Raw genomic sequence first — 20226 nt, forward strand, 5'->3', positions numbered from 1 at the left:
GCTCAAAGGACCTCCAGGAGTGGTGGCCCTGGCCCCCATCCCTGCTTCCAGGCCTAGCAGAAGCCCAATGCTTCCCTGCCTCTATCCCCCTGGGACGGGCGCAGCACGAGATCTCCTTCCAGTTTCCCACACTCTTGATTGTATTTCAAGACAGAGAAAGATGAAGGGTGGAGAAGATACAGAAAAAGAATCCAAAGAACCAAATTAAGAAAAAAGAGAGAGTCAAAAAGGTGGGGGTCATGATTAAAAGCTGGAGGAAGGGATGACAGATTAAAAGACTGGATTTGTTTTTGCCCCCACCCTCCTGAAAAGGGGTCCAGAAAGAGGAGAGAGATGTGGATGTGATGAGACAGGGGCACGCACGTACATGTATGACCCGTGGACATACATGTACGGACACACCAGCAGGGCGGAGACACATGGCAGAGACGGTAATACCTCAGAGTGAGATGGCAACGAAAGCACCTGCTCAATGGTATCCATTTGTAAAGGCCGTTGCAATCAAAGGTCCCTAAAATTGCACAATTGTTAAGGTCATCAGTGTGCTATACATGGGAACAGATTGTCACATTCTGGGAAAGGAAATTATCTCTAGGACTAGTTCTGTGGTTGCCAGCATGAATATGTAATTCTGAGACACCGTGCCATGAGGGGCCAGGATGACATCCTCCTAAGCTCCAGACCCCTAGTCCCCACTCCCTCCGCCCCTACCAAGCCTATCTGCTTACCCAGGGAAAAACCAAAAGCCAGATTCAGAGGCGTGGGTGGGTGGTGGGAAACGGGGGTTTGTGCCCCCAGTGATGGGCACGGCTGCCCTGAACCCCAGAGTGCAAAGATAAGTCTCTGTCCACAGTCCCAGCGGCTCTAGCTGGGGAGAAGAAATCCCGGTGCAGACAGACTGGGATGCTTTCTGGTTATTTCAGAAAAACATCACAGCCCACAGGTCAAAAGACCCCGGTTTTCAAGAACAAATTGGGCCTGTGTTTCTGGATGCTGAATATGGAAATGAGTTGTGTTCTAAGTAGTGATAGATGGTCCCCTAAATTGAGCAGCTCTCAGGTGAATAATAATATTCTGGATTTGATACCACAGTTGATCCGAGGGGATTAGATTCATTAAACTACTGACTTAAGTGATACTGGCTTGGGAGCAGAACTGAACAAGGACCCACCCTGCACAAATAGGGCTGGCAGGTGTGTGTGCATGTGTGTGTGTGCGTGTGTGCGTCCGTGTGTGCGTGCATGCGTGTGTGTGTGCATGGATGTGTGCGCATGCGTGTGTGCATGTGCGTGCGTGTGTGCGTGCGCGTGTGTGTATGAGGGAGGAGCTCCCAATGCCAGGGGGCATGAATGAGGCCACCTTGGTGCCCTAGACTGTCTGCACGTGTTTTGTTCTCCGCAGCGTGGCCCCCAAGGCAGGGCTTGCCAGCTGTTGCTCAGAAGCAGAGTCTGACAGGAACGTGGCCTGGGACTGCAGACGCACCCATCTTAGCTCAAAACCAAGCTGCCTCCAAAATAGTGAGGCTGGCTAGGGCAAAGGTTGGCCAATTTTCTGTTTCCAAAATGGAAGGGACAGCGAGCAAGTGGGCTCAGGCACATTCATGCTCACACACACCGGGAGGGAGAAGAACAATACAATCTGAAAACAGCATGCAAATCTGTTAAGCAAATCTCCATTGCCTGGATTAGTCAGATTATAGAACCACAGAGCATTACAAATATCAAATGCATCTGGCCTTCAAGGGGTGGGGGCTGCAGCTAAAGAACGCAAATGGGAACTTACTTGGAACCTGGAAACTGTAAGAAACATTAGCAAAGGAAACTGCCTGGGAGAGGGCTTGGACCCCCACACCACCTCCCAGGCTCCAGCACTGCCACTGGACCTTAGATCAGGGGCTCTGGTGACTAAGGCTCCTACTCTGGTGGGGAGCTGGGACATTTCCCGGCTTTCAGGTCCCAGCCCACATGACAGTGTCCAGAAAGCGGGGATCAAGGAAGGTGGCCACTACTGAGGCCCTATTACGTGCCAGTGCGTGACATTATTTCGAATAATCCTCCCACACTCTTTGAGGAAAGTACAGAGATGCTGGTTTTGCAGTCGGGGAAATGAGGTTCAGGCGGGTCATCAAAGTGGCTCAAGGATGCACTGTGTGAAGGTGATGGAGTGGTGAGATCTGAACCGGACCTGCCCACGCTCCTTCCGCTCCATCACACAGCCACACGAGAGGCACTCAGGACATGTCTAAGGCGACGGAGGCTTCAGCCCTCAGGAGCTGGTGTGATGTTGATGGGGACCCTCTGTCCTCTCCTCTGCCCCCGATTTTGGGCTTTCCTGGCACACCCACAGGCCACAAGGAGCTGGTCAGGAAGGAGGAGGCAGGAGGGCAAGGGAAGGCAGGTACTTACAGCTATGCCGTGGCCGAAGCCCGAGCCCGGCTGTGGGCTGGCTGCACTTATGTAATTCCCCACTCCGGAGTCCTGGCTGGCAGGGCCGTAGAGATCGGCGACAGGTCCTGGGCTGTTGGCCCCCGGGAAGCCTCCGGGCCGCGCCGGGTTGGAGCCTGCCGGGGAAGCGGGCGCGCCAAAATTCGGTTGAGCACTGTAGCTATTCAGGACTGGTGTGCAGAGAATAGAGCTGGGTATGAGGCCAGAAGCCAGGCATGCACCGGTCATTACAAGCCAAACACTTGAAAAAAACAGCTGAGGCCCAACTTCTAACACTCAACCAAGGCCATGCGAAAACATCAGCAGGGACTCAAGAATACTCAGCCCAGGCTACTACTAAGAAGCTTGGAGCTCCAAAAATATAGAGAATAAAAAAACAATCATTCAACACACTACGGCAACCAACCGGAGGTGCTTCACTGCCCACCAAATTATCACAATAGAAATAGAGATATATATGGAAGAAAGAGAGAGAGAGAGAAAGAGTTTTTTTTTTTTTTCACATCTGAATTGATGCTCATGCAGTCTTCTAGATCTGGGCACGTTGAGACAGCATTCACATCCCATGCAAACTACAAAGGAACTAGTTTTAGACTACACATTGTGTTAATATTGATATTAAAACGTGACAGGAAACAAAGCAATTTGTGTCCAGGAAAAAAAAAAATCTTTGCGGAGGGGATTTTTGATCTTTTCTTGTATGTGTGTTTCACTTTTTCTTTTTGGATCCATTAAATGACAAATTGGTTTTGTTTTGTTTTTTTAAAAAAAGACAAAAAAGATTTCCATTCTCCATCCCACCCTCACCACTCCCCCCTCCCCACTGGCTACTCCCTCCCTTCCCACCCTTCCCACTCATAACCCTGAATGAAAGTCATCAATACTGAACGTGGTCGGAGGATGGGATATGTCATGGAGAGTTTGGGCATCTTGACATAACAGTAATGATGGCGGCAGAGAGTTTCCTTTTGGGGTGGAGAGAAGGGGATGGAGGGAGGGATGGGGGGGAATGGTAAACCTGGAGGCTGGGGCCAGAGCTGGGGTGGAAGCCAATGGTTCTACAGGACACCCACACACTCACCTCCTGCAGGAGAAGGAAAGGGGGGATTTAAACTTTTTTTTCCTTTTGTTTAAAAAAAAAAGACAAAGAAGTATGAATGCAGAACATACCGACTGAACCAATTCATAGCTAAACCATAGCTGATCAAAATGCCTGCTTTCTCTTGGTTATCCTGCAATGTCAACTCCAGACTGAGAACAGCAAGCTCAGGATGTATACAGAGAGGGGACTTGACACGCACAAATCCAGAGAGTGGTGGGGTTGCAGATCGGGGGGCAGCGGAAGGTGACACTGCCTCGGCCCCCCACCAACCTCATCATTCTGACCCTAATGAGGGTCGCAGCCTGTCAACCAGTTAACTAGGTTAATTTTGTTCACCTTTATTTCCCCTTAGTAGTTTAAACTTTATTTTCTTTTCCAAAATGGAAAACAATATTTTTTTTAATTGTAAAAGGAAGTTCTTATTGATTTTTAAGCCTCAAGGTGAGTCTGGGCTGGCCAACTTTGGTCTACGGCTAACCTGTATTAAAGAACCAGACATTCTGAGAGTCACACTTTCAGATCTTCGGCTCCAAAGGGCTGCTCCTGGCAACAATCACTTCTCCCTTCTGCCTCCCTTGGCCTCTCCCCCTCTTCCCTGTGACCAGTTGCCTTCAATGGCAGAGGCAAAGAACATCCATGCAGGTGGGGTCACTCCTGGCTTTGGCCCCTCCCTTGCCCAGGGACCTGTGGTTTGAGGCCCTCAGTTCTGGTGGGCCTGGAAGAGCCAGAAGTGGATTGATTTTCACCCACTTGTCACAGGGATGGGAAGAGATTGATGAGGCACCCAAGGCACACTGGCAGGAGACTGAGACTGAGACACAAAGATACATGAGAGACCAAATCAAGCTGGGCCTGGCTCCTGACTCAGCAGAGAAAACAGAACTGTAGCGTCCGGATGCCCTTGGGGTGGGAAGCCCGAAGGTGAGCCCCTTTGAAGCTGTAGCTGAGAAATGAATAAACTGGCCAATGGAAAGAGCAGGTTAAAGAGAAAAAGAAAAAAAAATAAATTACAGAGGCTGAGAGCAAGTGAACGGCTGATCTGGGAATGCGCTGGCAGACAAAAGGATCAGAGATTTTTGAATACAGAAGATTCAACTTGCAGATAACACTTGGCCCTCTCACTCACGGAGGCAAATATCAAGCCGAGATATTCAAAAGGCGGTATTATCTTAGTCTAACACATTTTTTTCTTCTGAGCTCAGGAAAACAGAAGAAGCTTGGACAGTGGACTCCTGGTTTTGTCCAGGCAGCTGAAATCCCTCCCTATACAAATGAATGAATTAGCCTGTTCCATTTTAGGCTAATAGGATGGGGTGGGCATGAGGAGGCGCAGTGGTTGATGGAAAGAAAGTTTTTTTGGCTTCTTTCTTGTCTGGCCGGATGTGAACCCAGGAAGGTGTTGGGCAGGCTCACCTAACTAGTGGGTGGGGAGAAGCAGGTTTAGATTTCCGTTTCTTCCAACAGAAGAGCCACCTAGAGACTAACCTAGCCAGCAGAAGCAGTCTCGGAGACAGGATGTAGCATGCCCACAGAAGGGTGATGTCCAGAAATGCCCCCTTCTGCAGGCTTAGAAGACAGAAGGGCTGTTGGTGTTATGCCCATCCCTGGCAACCTCTCCCATTCCTGTGTGCGGGGAGGCCTGTGGCTTCTGAGTTGGCCTGAAGGGAATTTCACAATAAGCAGCTCATGTTAGGTCTATATCACCCCTCCTTGCTCAGTCATCCTCCATCAAATGACACAAAAATCACCATGGAGAAGACACTGTATTAGAATGCAGCTTTCAAATCCCAAGTCCTGTTTTATTATGCACTTGCTCATCACAATGCCGGAGCCTCAGCTCAAAGTCACCTTGCAGATGTCCCCCAGCCAGGGGTGAAAGACAGGGCTGCTGGGTCCCCACTAGAGGGCGCAGCCGGCAGGCAATAAGCGCCCAGTTCTGGGCTGGTCCCAGCTAGGCTTCTGGGCAGTGGAACTCGCACCCTTGAGGGCCGGGCGCACGGAAGAGAGGAGCCTCTATTTTCCATATTCAACACTTGTGTGTGTCTGTCTCTGCGAGCAGAAGACCCAGGCTCCAGAAAGCATGTTAAAGTCCCCGAACAAGCCATCTGGAAACTCATGCATCTTTGAGAAGACTCATAAAAAGCAACGGCTCTGGCTGCTTAGGAGAGAATGGGGACTGCCACTTGGCACATAAACGTGTCAGTAGCTGTTCCTGCTATCTGACAGTGGGAAGACATTAGGGACAAAGCAATTTTCTTCTTTCGCGAAGTCAGCGTAACTCCACACACTGAACACTGGCTGGCTACACAGGAAAGGGGCTCATCTGAGAACGCTGTCTCCCTCTAAGAGGAGACGTAGAGAGTGGGGTTGCAGGGGGTGGGGGGGAAGGCATGAAGCCAAATCTCTGACCTGAGGGTGCTTTCTGTGGAAGTCATTCTCCAGTCGATTCTCAGTGATCTTTCTAAGTGAAGGGTGCCTTTTCCCCAGGCACGGAGACTTATTTTGGGGGCCAGAATCGGTCCCATATACCAGGATCAGCTCGGGAAGAGAAGATGGGACATGGCTCTTAGTGGACAAGGGCACCTTGTCTACTGCTCAGCTAGGGTGTGCGTGTGTGTCGGGGGGGAGGGGCAGGGAGTACACTTTGTTGAATAAACAGTGCTGAGATTTATAAATTGGATATTGTGACTCCTGTCCCAGAAGAGGACAATGTCTTGCAAACGTCTTGGCATTTTTTCAGCAGGAGCTATGAGCGTTAAGTGGCTTGGGATAAGCCCTGCTCTAGGATGGCAGTTTGGGGGCTCATTGTGGTGATCAGGTTCATTTCATTAGCAGCATCCATGGCAGCATTTTAATCCCAGGCAGGTTTCTCTTTGCCCTTCATCCTCACTCCCCAATATCCTCTGGGCTTTCCCAGTCAAGGTGGCACCCACAGAGAGGCAGCAATGACGTAGAGAAAGGGAGCACTGGACTCGGAGGCAGAAGACCTGACTGTGACCCCAGCTCTGTTCTTACAGTCAGGTGCCTTGGGCTAAGAAGCCACTCACAAGCCCAAGTCCTCATCTGTAGCAAGTGAGTGATGCTTTCCTTATTCAGTCTGACTCACGGGGCTGCTTCAGGAATGAAAAAGAGAAAGTGTTCTGTAACTTGTCAAGTTTAAAACAAATACACCCTATTTCTGAAATAGTTATGTATGCAGAGCCCAATAAGGCAGGTACCACCTGTGGATTTAGGAAAATCTGATATAGGAAAATGCAATTCACTATCCATATGAATCAGGAGGTGACTTACAAAAATCCCAATTTATCCATTTGGTGCATTTAATCATCTTGGGCCTGAAGAAAGAACTCCTGGGAATGGGGGTCAGAAAGCGAGAACACCGAATCTCACCGAGGATGGCAAGAGGAGATGCACTTGAATGAAAGTTGGTGGCATTTCACATGGGATAAAAGGAGAAACTTCCTGCCCATCAATAAAATACTCTGATGGCTGACCTGGGAAAGTCCGAGAATCTTATCCTGTAGATCTTAACAGAGACGGATGCTGCAGGCTTAAGACTCTCACCTGCAAGGGTTGGACCCAAAGCTACCGTGCATCTTTCCCTTAGGGTTCTAAAACGAGATGCGAGAGATGCCTGCTGTCTGGCCAGCATGTGACTCTGCCCAACTGTGGTGAGAAGGGACTGGGCTGAGAGTGGAATTAGGCACGGAGGGTAGGGAAGTGGTAGGAGTCAGAACAGCCTCACTGTAGGTCTAGAAAAGGTATGGAAGTCTAGTCCAATAATTTTTGTGTTGTCCCTAAGTGATGCCACTGGACCTGAGGCAAAAAGCTAGAGCCAGGACAATGAGGGGGGCACCTCTCAGAGGGCACCTCTGGCTCTAAGGCCTGAAAATTGGATTATTACTGATCCAGAGAAAGGAACTGTTTACAAAATATTTTCCAGATGAGCTCAGTTCACATATTTGGGACAAGCCAGGGGCCCACCAAGTTCCAGCCCTAGATCCAGCTCCTAGTTCGGTGGGTCTCACGTTTCCGCAAAAGCCAGGGCCAGCCCTCAAGACAATTTCGGTCATCTGCTTTGTGAATTATCTGCTGCTGCCAGGTTTCATTTCAGGCCGAAGACCACAGTGGCCCCGGCACATTTCCGGGAGAAGGACCCTCCCCTGCCCAGCTCGTGCATGTGGCCCGGGTAAGGCAAATGCAACGGAGGGCCCACCCTTGCCAAGGCCAATTCAGAAGGGATTTGGGCTGACTGGTGTCACGGCCTCCATTCCCAACCCCCAGTCCTGACAGGATGGAGGACTGAGAACAGGAGCGGTCATAAGCCTGTGTAATAGTCTGTGAGGGCAGAGGCTGTGTTAATTCATCATGCTGAATTTTTAGGAGTTTTTGTTTTAGAGAAATTTAAAGAAACTGAATAAAGTTATCACACCCTCCAACATTCACTTCTGCCTTCATCTTGTCTATATCATGCTTGTATCTGCCTTGATTTAAAACTCCACAGTCATAGGACTCTATCTCCCTTATTAGCAAGAAATTCCTCCAGGCAGGTGGGGAACTCTCGGGATTCTCAGGGAGCCCTATGTTCCCGATCAGAGAGCATACTCTCCAAAGAGCAATAGCAACCTTCTGCCATTCCTTAGTGGACACTGGCTCCACAATGCCAGTTGGCTGTCAACAGTGAGGGCCTGCATGAGTCTCTCTGAACAGCCAGCTACTCTTTATTGGAGGGCTCTGAATTTCGGCAACTGGGCAGCCAGAGGCCTTCCTGGGGAACAGAATTGGGGATCCCATTCTGCAGTTTCCTTCCTGTGTCCTCTGAAAACAGTGCTCACTGTAAATAATTGCAGATGGTCAAATGCGAAAGGTAAGCATGAAAAGACAAAATCTATTTCTGATAATGGAAGGAGAATACTCGGTTATGAATTGGCATGTCTCGAGCAGAGCAAGGTAGGATTACACTCCAGGAGTCTGCCCGGCCAGCTATGTCCCAGCAATCCTTGGCTCAAGCTTTCCTTCTAGAGCTTAGCCTGAAGGTAGGAGAGACTGGTAGAGAAGATCAGCAACGATGTCCAACCTGGGAAAATTGTATGACATGCTAAATTAAAATCAAATCAGTTCAGGCACCCAGATGCAGGGACAGTCAATTTTATACACAATATAGTTTTAAAAGCTCTGCTGAAATTCAGGCTATTTTAGAAGGGAAGGGGGAAGACACTTTAAAACTGGGGGAGGATTAACAGAGCGATGTGATGGGATTTCTTTTTCACTGTCTGCATATACAAACAGATACATGACTGAGAGGTACACACTCAGCCTGGTGTCAACATCATGCTAGTCTTGATGTATCTGGAGTCGCCTGGCTCCTCTTACATGCTGCACGGGACACATGGTGAGTGTCTGGGCACGCACTGGGCTGATAGGACAGCCAGCATCACACAGACATTCCAAATGTCAGTGACAATGGCGCCAGTCTTATGATAAGTTGTAGTTTCTGCTTGTTCTCAAAACTTAACCTGATTCAGACCACTGAGGTTGGTGCTGATAATGTCTACTGGTTAATGTTGGCCTGTCTCAAGTAGCGAACTGATGGACATGAGCACTTAACACTTGTGAATTATTTTGTTGAAAGATCTTGGCTTCTGGTCAAGTCACACTCCCCTAAAACCCTCAGGAGATAGTATCATTATTAGCCAGTTCTAAAACTCTCCTATAACATGTGAGTGGTAAAGCTGGGGAAGCACACTACCATTCAGATCAGTGTAGGGAGAAAGTTCCAAACACCCAGAACCAACCCATCTGAGAAAGGCTTTCTGGCTAGGACCATGCATTTTCTGTTGAGATATAATCTCAACAGTGCAGTGGTGTACTCTTGACGCACTGCAACCTCTGCCTCCTGGGTTCAAGTGGTTTTCCTGCCTCAGCCTTCTGAGTAACTGGGATTACAGGTGTATGCCACCAAACCTGGCTAATTTTTGTATTTTTTGTAGAGACAGCGTTTCACCATGTTGGCCAGGCTGGTCTCGAACTCCTGACCTCAGGTGATCCACCTGCCTCAGCCTCCCAAAGTGCTGGGATTACAGGCGTGAGCCACCGTGCCCGGCCCTCCTGATACGTTTTTATTATCAGCCCTGATTTGATTCTGTAAGTGTATCTCAAGCTCCAAAAGGGCCAGGCCGGGCGGGTTCTAGGCTGGTGGGTTGGGAAGGTGGGTGAGGGAGGATGGTTGTTAGTGGTTGACTGCTGTCTGCTCATGGTGCAAATTCTGGGGATGGAGCAGCCTTGAATGGGCTGTGGCCTTGTGGCCAGAGAAACTAGGCTTTTGTCATGAGGCCAAGGAAAGAACTTTCTGGAGTTGAGGTCAGTTCCCATTTCTCTCAACCCCTAAGGGCCCTGAGGGACTGAGTTTGTTTGCAGGTTTCCAGGAGGCAAGCACAGAAGGCCCCGGGAAGGGAAAGGCCATGAGGCAGTCACTGGGGCCCTGTGCAGTGACCAGATGTCACTCCTGCCTGGCATTGGCACAGGGCTTGTCCTGCTTGTGTGAACTATCTGCCAGGCTTCACCAGACCAGGCTTCAAGTCTCAAATGCAGGATGGTGTTCCTGATCCCTCTCCACCGTGAACGGATGCTTCAACAACACCTCACCCTGAGCCTCTAAAGCGCTTCAGAAGAGGAGGGAAAACCAACCCGGGAGACACATGTTATGGTTTGGCTGAAGCAGGCGGTGTCTTAACACTAACATCCTGCTGCCTCTTCCTTAAATTAATTGGCTTCAGACTCCAGGCCCACACAGGTTAGAATTTGCAAGGATTAACAGACAAGGAGGCTCCTCGGAACCTGCAGCACCCATGCCATGCTGCACTGAGCCACCCAGCAGCTGGGCACGTAGCTGTGGGGAGGCGAGATGCCACCATCACCACTCAGCAGAGAAAAGGCAGAGAGGTGGCCCCTGTTGGGTGATACCAGAGCCCTTGCTTCCTCATCCAGCCCTCCCAGGTCTGAGACTCCAAAGGAAATAGACAGGGAGTTTGCTGCCCGGAGACAACTCCCTATTCTCTCTTACAGTTTGGTGGCTCCAAGTTTCTACTAGTTCAGTCCTGAAAATGTGCCTTGCATTGCTTTGCTTTGATCCAGTGACTGCCTCTGTCCTTGAAGCACATTCATCTCTTTTTTCAAAAAAGAAGCCAGTTTGGCTTTTCCCTACATCTCCAGCCACCCTCTCATGTTGCTGCTCTGTGGTGTGCTCGGGCACCAATTTCCAACCTGAAAACCACCTTCCTGCCTGCCTCTGGCCAGGAGGCTCAGATCCTTCCTTGTGTCTTACAAGTGATTCCACTCACTGCAGGCCCAGTTTCTGCACGACAGACTACTGCTAACAGAAAACACTATGAAATCCAAGGCTAGGACCACAGACTTATGAGGCAGCCTAACGTGGTCCTCTCAATCATGATGAGAAGCTGTGTAAGAATTAGATGTCACTCTGCCCCGTTAGGCCTGATACTAGCAGGGACAAAACAGGGCCTGGAGGTGAAAACCAATGAGGCAAGAAGCACAAAGTTCTAGAAGCTGCGGCTTCTGCAGGTGTGAGGCTGGAAAGGGAACCCATACTTATGAGCCCCTACCGTGTTGCTAGGCATGTTGGTAGGTGCTTCACACCATCTTTTTTCATGCTCCGAACATCTTGTAAGAGCAGCTTTGTAACCCCCATTACAGATAAGGAGACCAAGGGTCTGAGCAGCTAGGAAATGTGTCCAATGCCACACAGTGTCTCAGACAGGACCAAATCTGGCTCTAACTTGAAGGCACATGCTTTTTGAATTATGCTGCTCAGGTGTCCCTTCTGGAATTATACTTTGACAAGGTTTCCTCTGTTTACTTGGATCTTTCTTTGCCCCAGAGAAATTGCAAATTCAAGGACACAGAACAGATTCTCCAACCTTGGAGTAGAAGCTCCTGAGGGATGGACCCTGTTGCCCTTTCCAAATTGGGAGCTCCCTGGCAGTGGAAACATCTCTTCCATCAGGGTGGGGGTTCCCTGAGGTCAGGATCTGACTGCCCCAAGAGATACAGGACTGCCTCTCTCCTGATGACTAGGTCACTCTCCCCTATGCCACAGACCAAAGAACAAGCAGACTTGCAGTACTGGTGGGGTCAGGCTGGAAGCAGAGAGGGCACTGCCAGAGCGAAAGTAAGCCCTGGTCAACCCTGGGCCCTCGCTAGAACTCCCCTCCCCAACCCCAGGAAGGTGCCTGGACCCAGGGGGCCACCCAGAGAGCTGATCTCAATCCTAAAAGACCACTCCATTCTGCTGAGAGCCAAGGCCTTTGGGGAGCTCGCATGCCCTAGGGCTGAACGGTATTTATTGCCCAATCATATCTAATAGAAAACTCACTGCTGGGGCTCTAGCAGGCAGGGGGCAGGGTGGGGTGGGGAAGGTATCCCAGGGGCAGCCCCTTGAGGACCCACACAAAAGACTTTCCACTTGAGTAGCTCCTTTTTAATGATTATAAAGGCACAGGAGTCTAATCCATTTTTGATGTAAGCACTAATAGTTCTGTGTCCTTGAAGTTCAAAGCAAGCGCATACATGTCACTAATTAGCCAAGCACAGAGCCATTCAGCTCCCTCTCATGTTTCTAATTAGGTCTTTAATAACAAACAAACTCCGACCTTACCAAAAGGCCCCCATTGGTCAGTCAAGGAGGGTGGCTGCTTCTCTGTTTACGGTTGCTACAGGCTGCTAGTTTTATTTGTACACGTACTTAATCTCAGCCAGGACTGGCCTGTCCTCGAGAGAGACAGGAGGGTCCCTCTATGAGGACAAAAACCCCTTGGTCCACTCTGGAGGGTGGCCTTCCTGACCCTGCTGGGAAGACCAATGGAGGCAGGAGAGCCATGGGCTCCACAGCAGCAGGCTAGAGATCCCAGCCCCACCTCCCCACCTCCCAGTTAGAGGAGGCTGGGGTACCAGTGACAGCCACAGAGATGTTATGGAGCTTTACATCCAGCAAGAACATGAGATACTTGGGCCCAGTGTTACACACTGCACCTGCCTGAGGCTCAGCCTGCTAGATTCTGGTTTGATGGGTCTGTGATGCAGCCTGGCCACTGCACAGTTTAAAAACTCCCTGGGTGATCCTAACAGAGAGTAACGTTCAAGAGCCACAGCATTGGCCTCAGTCTCTGGGTTGATTTGCTCATTGACAGCAGCTATTTACAGGTCCACTATTATTCATGAATACCATCCACACAGAATCAAACCCTAAGATTTAATCAACCACACCCAAGGATGGAAGTCTGAGGACAGATGTGTAAAATGATACACAGTTCTGGAACCGCTTCTGTCCCTCCCATTGCCTTCATACATTAAACAATTCATGGCTGACTGTTTTCAAATTCCCACCAAGTTTTCTATCACCTGGAACCTCTTGGCTTTCTCTCCACTCACTTCTCTCAGATCTTTTTTCTTTTTTTCCCCCCCCTTTTTTGAGAGGGAGTCTTGCTATGTCACCCAGGCTGGAGTACAGTGGCACAATCTTGGCTCACTGCAACCTAGGCCTCCCGGGTTCATGTAATTCTCCTGCCTGTCTCCCAAGTAGCTGAGACTACAGGCACACACCACCACACCTGGCTGATTTTTGTATTTTTAGGAGAGATGGGGTTTCACCATGTTGCCCAGGCTGGTCTCAAACTGCTGACCTCAAGTGATCGGCCGCCTGGGCCTCCCAAAGTGCTGGGAGTGAGTCACTGAGTGAGTTACAGGTGTGAGTCACTGTGCCTGGTCTGTTTTCTCAGATCTTAAGGCACTGTCACTGTCACTGTTCCTATCTCCAAGGAAAAGGGATTTCGAGCTTTGGAAACAGCAGCAAAACAGAGCTGTAGAACTGAAATGGCCCCCAAGGACCCTTTATCTGAAATCCTCATTTAGTAGAGGTGGAAGCAGGCCTGGAACCAAGTCTTCTGATTCCCTACTCTGCCTTCTATGCTGTTATGCTGCCTCTATTTTTTTTTTAAGCTGTTAATCATCCTCACTGGAGTAATCAACAAGGCAACCTCTCCCCCTAGCAGGCAGAAGGGATAGAAAGCAAGCCTCTCAGTTGCTTTAACTTCGAAGGCCAGGGCATGCGGAGCCATGGGGACAACCCTGAACAGTGTAAACCTCCAGCAGATCATTTCCAAGCCTGAACCAAATGTGTCCTTTAAGCCAGACGGGAGGGGAGTCACTGGAGTCTTGGGGGCTACCTCCATTGAAGACTTAAAGACTATTTTACACACCTGGAGCTGATCAATCAAAGCCAGAAAACACAGAAGGACACAGCAAAACTGGACTAGGGGTCTTCTCTGACACTGGTCCATGGTGTCTGCTTTGCTGCTGTGCGTCTGTCTTTCCTCTGAAGGATGGTGACGCTGCCGCCACCTTTCCACCCGAGTCAGGGACTGACCCCGACTCCAGGGCATCCTGGATCCCATGTCTGTCATGCTGAGCCCCTCCTCTTCTCTCCAAGGTCAGAAGCCCACCCTCTCCAGGATACAGTCAGAAATAACTTTCCGAAAGAGAGGCAAGAGGGGCTGGGCTGCCTTTCCCGGCTATATAGCCTCTGCCACAGGCACCCAGGCATCAAATGTTTACCACAGACCTGGGCAGACCATTTTATTAATATTAATAAGTAACCAGGAACAAAGGGCCCCTTTATTTTTAGCTTTCTCTAATTGTGTAGTAATTACTCATCTACAAAACAAATGAGGCCCTGCTCGCGGTTGCCATGGTACCGGGTGCCCAGCCTCCCTGCAGGATGGTTGGCCAAGAAGCCCGCGGCTCCCGCCTTGGCCCCGCCCCTCCCCCCGCCACTGGCTCAGAGCAAAGCCCCAGCAACTGGGCAGCCAATCACCTCCCAGTCGTAAGGCCGGGCGGGGCTTCCCAGCGACCTTCCAGATGCGGTCCTCGCAGCCCACAGGAAAGAATGTTGACTCATCCCTACAGAGGACGTCTGTCTTCCCAGAGAAGCCCGCCCGTGCTCCATCGCCTAGTTTCTTCTGGGCATTGGCTAACTTCCCTCAGCCTTGTTTCAGCTAAAGGTTTCCTTCCAATAATTCTCTTCAGGCTGGCTTCCTCTTACCCGACCACGCCTCCTCGCGGCCTCCTTTGTCTGACATTGGTCTGAGTGCATTCAGGGACCAGAAACCTGATCAGAAATCTCAGCCAAAGCCAGGCAGTGTCTGCAACAGCAGGAGCAGGTGCAAAAAATACTTATACTGCCTCCCGAGGCCACTCGTAAATGATTTGGGGTTATCTCCTCCCCCAAGGATAATGGAGAATTGAGTTAAGAGCAGCTGTGGTTTTTTCTTGAGTGTCTGTTTTAAGGTTGTAGAGCCTGGCTCAGCCATCGCAGGGCTAGTGCGATGGAGCGTCCGCTGATAGTGGCTTATCCGAGCACAGAATGACGACAGGCTTAGGCTCAAATCCTGTCTCTGCCACTTCAGATAAGCTACTATCCTTTCCAAACTACAGTGTTTAAATCTTTAAAATGGGAATGAGAATGATTAGTGCTCACTTCATAGGGTTATGAGAATTAAATAGGGTAAGGCTGGTGGGCTTGACACGATACTTGGCTCACTCATAATACATGTGAGCTAGCATTATTAACATCTATTATCATTATTGTATTAAAATTGGCTAGGATGTGTCTCTAGCATTCTATTGACCACTTACAAGATACCTTTCCCTGGAACCCTTTTAGCCTATACCATGGAGTGGCTGCCATCGTGGTGTTCTCATCCCCTGACAGATCTAATTTCAACAGCCCATCACAGCTGTTCAAAAGCATTATTCGTCTGCTTCCTGTTCTGTAGGATCCCAAGCTGGGAAGGGAGACCTTTTTTAAAAAATTAATATTAATAAGCAATCAGGAACAAAGGGCCCCTTTATTTTCTGTATTTTCTAATTGCATAGTAATTACTCATCCATATGAAGAATGAGGACTAGGTTGACTTTGCCTCTGGGAGGCCTGATGGTTTGCATTGTTGGGGAAAGCAGGTGCCACCCACGGATATATGCAAAATATCTTCCAAGGACCCATAATCCCACCTTTCATTCAGGAGAGCTCACCGATGAGGAAGAGGACTGAGGGCATGGAGCAGAGGAGGAGGTGCCCCAGGTAGGGTGAATCAGGTATGGCTTCCTGGCACTTGGAGCTGAATTTTGACAGAGAGGGCAAAGACAAGGACAGAGGGAAGTGGAGTGGCAGAAAGAAAGGGGACAGTGGCCACCTCAAGGGCAAAGGAATGGGAAGCAATAGCCCCAAGCAGGGAATAAATAACAACTTGTTGGCAGAAGCAAAGGAAAATAGGGGAACTAAGGCAGAGATTTGCCATGGAATGCCCTCCTGTGTCTGCTTTCTCAATGCTTCTCATTCCACACCCCTTGCTCCAGGTCACAAGCCCAGCCCCAGACCCCAGGATTAGGGGTCAGACTGTTCTTTGTGGAGCTACAGCCAGGCTTATCTTCTTTAGATGGCTCTGTCCTTGCTGAGCTTCACTTCCACGAAGAATACGAACCTCTCTCTCCTCTGACTATATCAACATGGCTTTCAAGATCTCTCAGAACCTTGACTGTCTCTATCTCTTCAAGCCCGTATTCCTGCCTAGCAGACAGCTCCCACTCCAAATTCTCCAAGGCCTGTGTCATGTCTTGCCTCCTCCACCAAGCTTCCTGCCTGCTTGGTACTCTCTGACCATGTAGGAATCTATCCTTATTAAAGGCTAGCTCTCACATTGGTTGTATACTTTTGTCTTCCCCAGAAGCCTGAAAGTTGGCTGAAGGCAAGGACCATGCCATGGAATTATTCTGCATCCCACCCCAGCCCCTAGCGTGATCCAGAGTTAATCATCTTATGGATAAGAGCAAAAGGCCTACTGCTTCTTGAGCAGCTATATATTAACATCTATGGAGTGTTTAGAATGCACATGAATTATCTGTAACTCGTCCTCCCACCTCAGTCCTGCGTCTTGAATCCATCCTGGACAATGTTTGCAAAGCTTGTCAAACATACAAATCTGATGTCAGTTCCTAGTTTCAGGCCTCCCATGGTCTCATGGGCCCTGCCCATGTAAATCCAGTCTTCTTAGCTTAGTACCAAGGGTTCCCTGCTCTGATTCTGCCGAGCTCTCTGGTTTTACCTACAGTTACTCCCCTGTTGCATTTTATTCTCCAGCCGGAATAAAGCATCTGCAGGGCCTCCACCTCACTCCACTGTCCTGGGGTCTGGTGGCTTTGCCCATGATGTTCCCTGGCCCCCTGGGGAGCTCCTATTTGTCCTTTAAAAGTGGAAACATTCACTCCCTTGTGAAACGTTCCCTGACTTCCCAGGCAAAGCTAACCACTTCCTCCTCTGTGCTACTTCTGTATGTTGGATAGGCTTCTGTTACCCGGCTTACAGCATTCTATTGTAATTACCCATTAGTTTCCACACTAGGTTGGGAGATCTTCAAGGGCATAGAGACTCTTAGTATTTATCCAGGAACTTCCAGGGCTGTAGTGGGCATCCACTGGTTGTCTCTCCAGCATCATTCTTCCATTTCCCCTCTTATCAGCACGCAGGTTTTCCTTTGGAATCCATCCTTACCCCACTGTGTAAAGAGCCATTCCACTTAGAGGGTGATGGATCCCACCCTCAGTGACTGGTTTTGTGACCCAAGCCTTAGCCAAGCAGCACAAAGCTCTGGACTTTCCTAGAATTCTGGACCATCTGACTCCCCTCTTCTGGACAGGATGGTATGATGCCAGAAACTGTTGCAATCATTTTGCCACCATGAGGAAAACCAATATAAAGACAGTATTGAAATGAGAAGGAGGACAGAGCTAAGAGAATTGCAGAAAAAAGATCCCCGAACAATCCAGGCATGAACCCCACTCTTCTATGGAGCTTCCAGGATGTCAGCCAATAAATCCCCCATAATATTTAATTCCCTGTAACATTAACCTATAGTGTTTAATCAGTGTTGGGAGGTTTCTGATACAGTGAAAAGCACCCTTGAATCAGGCTTAGGACAGTACCTACCACACCTACCACATATAACAATAATTACTACTGTTACACACTTAATAGATATCTGCCACATTCAACTCCATGGCAGATGTCCCCTAGGTCCAGTTCTGAAATCTACATCTGAAAGATCAGACTATGAGGTTTTAGGCCAGAGCCTGAGTGCTTGGCCTATATAGAGCTGGAAGCTGAGGCTACTTGGGCTTCCCTACACGGCCTTTATTCCTGCTTGTGCCCGGTGTCCTGGGGGGCAGGTGTGTGATTTAAAATAAGTCACGTAGCCATTCTGTAGCCCAGCTTTCTCACAAAAACAAAACAAAAACATGCTTGTAAACCAGGCCACAAACTTCTGCCTTCCTGACTGTCTCACAGGGTGGCTGTGGTAATATACATCATGGTGTATATCTGAACGTCAAAACTCTGCAGAGGCCAGGCACAGTGGCTCACACCTGTAATTCCAGTGCTTTGGGAGGTCAAGGTGGGAAGATCATTTCAGGCCAGGAGTTTTGAGATCAGCTTGAGCAATATAGTGAGACCCTGTCTCTACCAAAAACAAAAACAAACAAACAAGCAAAAGACCAAAAAACAAACAAACAAAAAAACCAAAGCCGGGCACGGTAGTATGAACCTACAGTTCCAACTACTTGGGAGGCTGAGTAAAGAGGTTCACTTGAGCTCAGGAGTTCAAGACTGTACTTCACTCCAGCCTGGGCAACATGTGAGAGTCTGTCTCAAAACAACAACAAACCAACCAACCAACCATCCAAATAAAAAAACCTCAGCAAAACACAAGCAACCATGAATGATACACCTGGGCACATGCTCCCTGGATGACTCTCACTAACCCACAGGTTGACCAGCTTTAGGGGCTTCCTCGACCCTGCAGTACCCCCACCCAGCCCAGGGTGCAAGGAGCGGGTCTCTAGGCCCCTCTCTGTTGTGCTCTACATGCCCTTATGGAGCTACCAAGGACACCACCACACTTTCCACCCCTGCTCCAGACAGCTGGGCCTAAGCTCCTGAGCCAACACAAGAGCAACGACCAACCAGCTCAGGGGGCAGGCAGAGATGTGTCAACCACTGAAAATAATTCCACTGATTTAAAAGACCATTAACATTCCCCCACTCCATTCACTTTAGGATTAACTTATACTTAGGTCTGGGCTTCAAGGCTAGTCACTAATTGCACTAGAGTTGATTTATCAAGTGCACAGTATTTCTATTACAAAATTATTGATTAGAGCTGATGTATTTTATCCTCAACAGGGTTGGTCTGAAAGCCCTTGGAAAATGAATGAAGCTGAGGTCAGCAGCGGGCAGCTCTGAGCATTATTATAAATTCACTGGGGTTACTGAAATCCAATGCTGGACTCTTTATGGTGAAAAGTCCTGGCTGTCCCAGAAATGGACATTTTAATGACAAACTGGGAAACGAGGTGTCCATCACCAGAACACACAGCAGTGGACTGAGAGACGTGTGTTCAGGTAAGATCCTTTGGTAAGTCTGGCTGGTTGTGGTGGTTGGCCCTAATGGGTCAGAGATTTGTTCTCCCCCTGGGCCACTACTGGCTCTATTCCATGGCCACAGATGTGGCTTTATCTTAGCACAAGGGTGTCCCCATGACCTTACCCACAGATGGACCATCTTGGGTTCACAGCCCCCAGAGGATGCTTGCTGCTAGCACAGGGAGGCTGGGTGAGAAAGCAGAGATGGCTGCACTGCATCCCCCGCTCCGCCCCGCCATGGATCTTGCTCATGGAAGCGCAGGAAAGCCCTCTTCAGAAATGAAGGCACACATTGATCCATTTTCCTTTTTTAAATGAAGCTGACAGTGGTCATTCTCAGGCCAGAAACAGTGCATTGTGGGAAACACGGACTTTCAGAGGACAGGACTAGAGTCTCAGGCCACCAAAGGCTACAAGTGCCATCTGCCTTTATATTCCTTGGTGCTTGGCACAAAACAAATCCTTAATACATGTTGAAAGCAATACCTGGGAACCCTAAAGCTTATGGTGCAACTGACCCAAATAGCTCCAGGATCCCTCCGGCAAGTGGAAGAGTATATGTCGGATACTATCTTTCATGTCCCCCAGCCCCTAACATATATAAGGCAGAGGCTTGCAGCAGGAACACAGAAAACATCTTGAAGGGAGATTGGGATGGGCATGACTACTTCTTGAGATCTATTCTCCTCCCTAAAGCAATTTCTTTTCTGGTTCAAGTTAAACTATTTATTCCATCCCCGGACTTGCATTTTACTTTTGCTCATTTTACCAACTGGAACTGGAGCTCTTAGAATTTCCAGCCACAGGGCAGCAAAGCCATTTTCCTAGCAGAACCAGACCTGGGATTTAGGCCAGTGGGAGGGGATTTTCTGCTCTCCCTGCCTTCTGTCCCTACCCTTTTCTCTTACTCCCCAGCCTCAGGTCAATTTGCAGCTTCAGCAGCCCTGAAGCCTGACAGTTCCAGCCATCTCCCTGTGCACCTCCCCCACCCGCACCCCCATGCAGGCCAAGCTAGAAGAACAGCTCCTTCCAGATTTATCTTCCTGGGCCTTGGTGCCCTCACTCTGTTTGGGGGCAGACTGGCCTAACTCACATTCAATCCTTGTTCATTCCGATTCTGCCACCAATTTCCA

General features: G+C 49.3%; 1 protein-coding gene across 10 annotated transcripts in view; it reads right to left on the minus strand.

The window, feature by feature from the left end:
- The window catches only part of LOC105476798 (musashi RNA binding protein 2), a 432533-nt gene that overhangs the window by 7522 nt on the left and 404785 nt on the right, over nucleotides 1–20226 (minus strand). For 4 of the 10 annotated variants that reach the window (XR_984257.3, XR_984258.3, XM_011733001.3 and 1 more), the window contains 2 exons: nucleotides 2406–2560; nucleotides 439–511 (listed from right to left, as the gene is read on the minus strand). The exons of 2 other annotated variants lie outside the window; for them this stretch is intronic. Coding sequence is in view for 6 of the 8 variants with exons in the window: in XM_011733001.3 (XP_011731303.1) it covers nucleotides 470–511; nucleotides 2406–2560 (197 nt within the window). In the remaining 2 variants the exon portion in view is untranslated. Of the gene's footprint in view, nucleotides 1–438; nucleotides 512–2405; nucleotides 2615–20226 lie in introns of all 10 variants that reach the window. 4 more of the 10 variants (XM_011732999.3, XM_011732997.3, XM_011732998.3 and 1 more) reach the window with 3 other exon arrangements.

This window comes from Macaca nemestrina, chromosome 17 (genome assembly GCF_043159975.1).
Source record: "Macaca nemestrina isolate mMacNem1 chromosome 17, mMacNem.hap1, whole genome shotgun sequence".
NCBI lineage: Eukaryota > Metazoa > Chordata > Mammalia > Primates > Cercopithecidae > Macaca > Macaca nemestrina.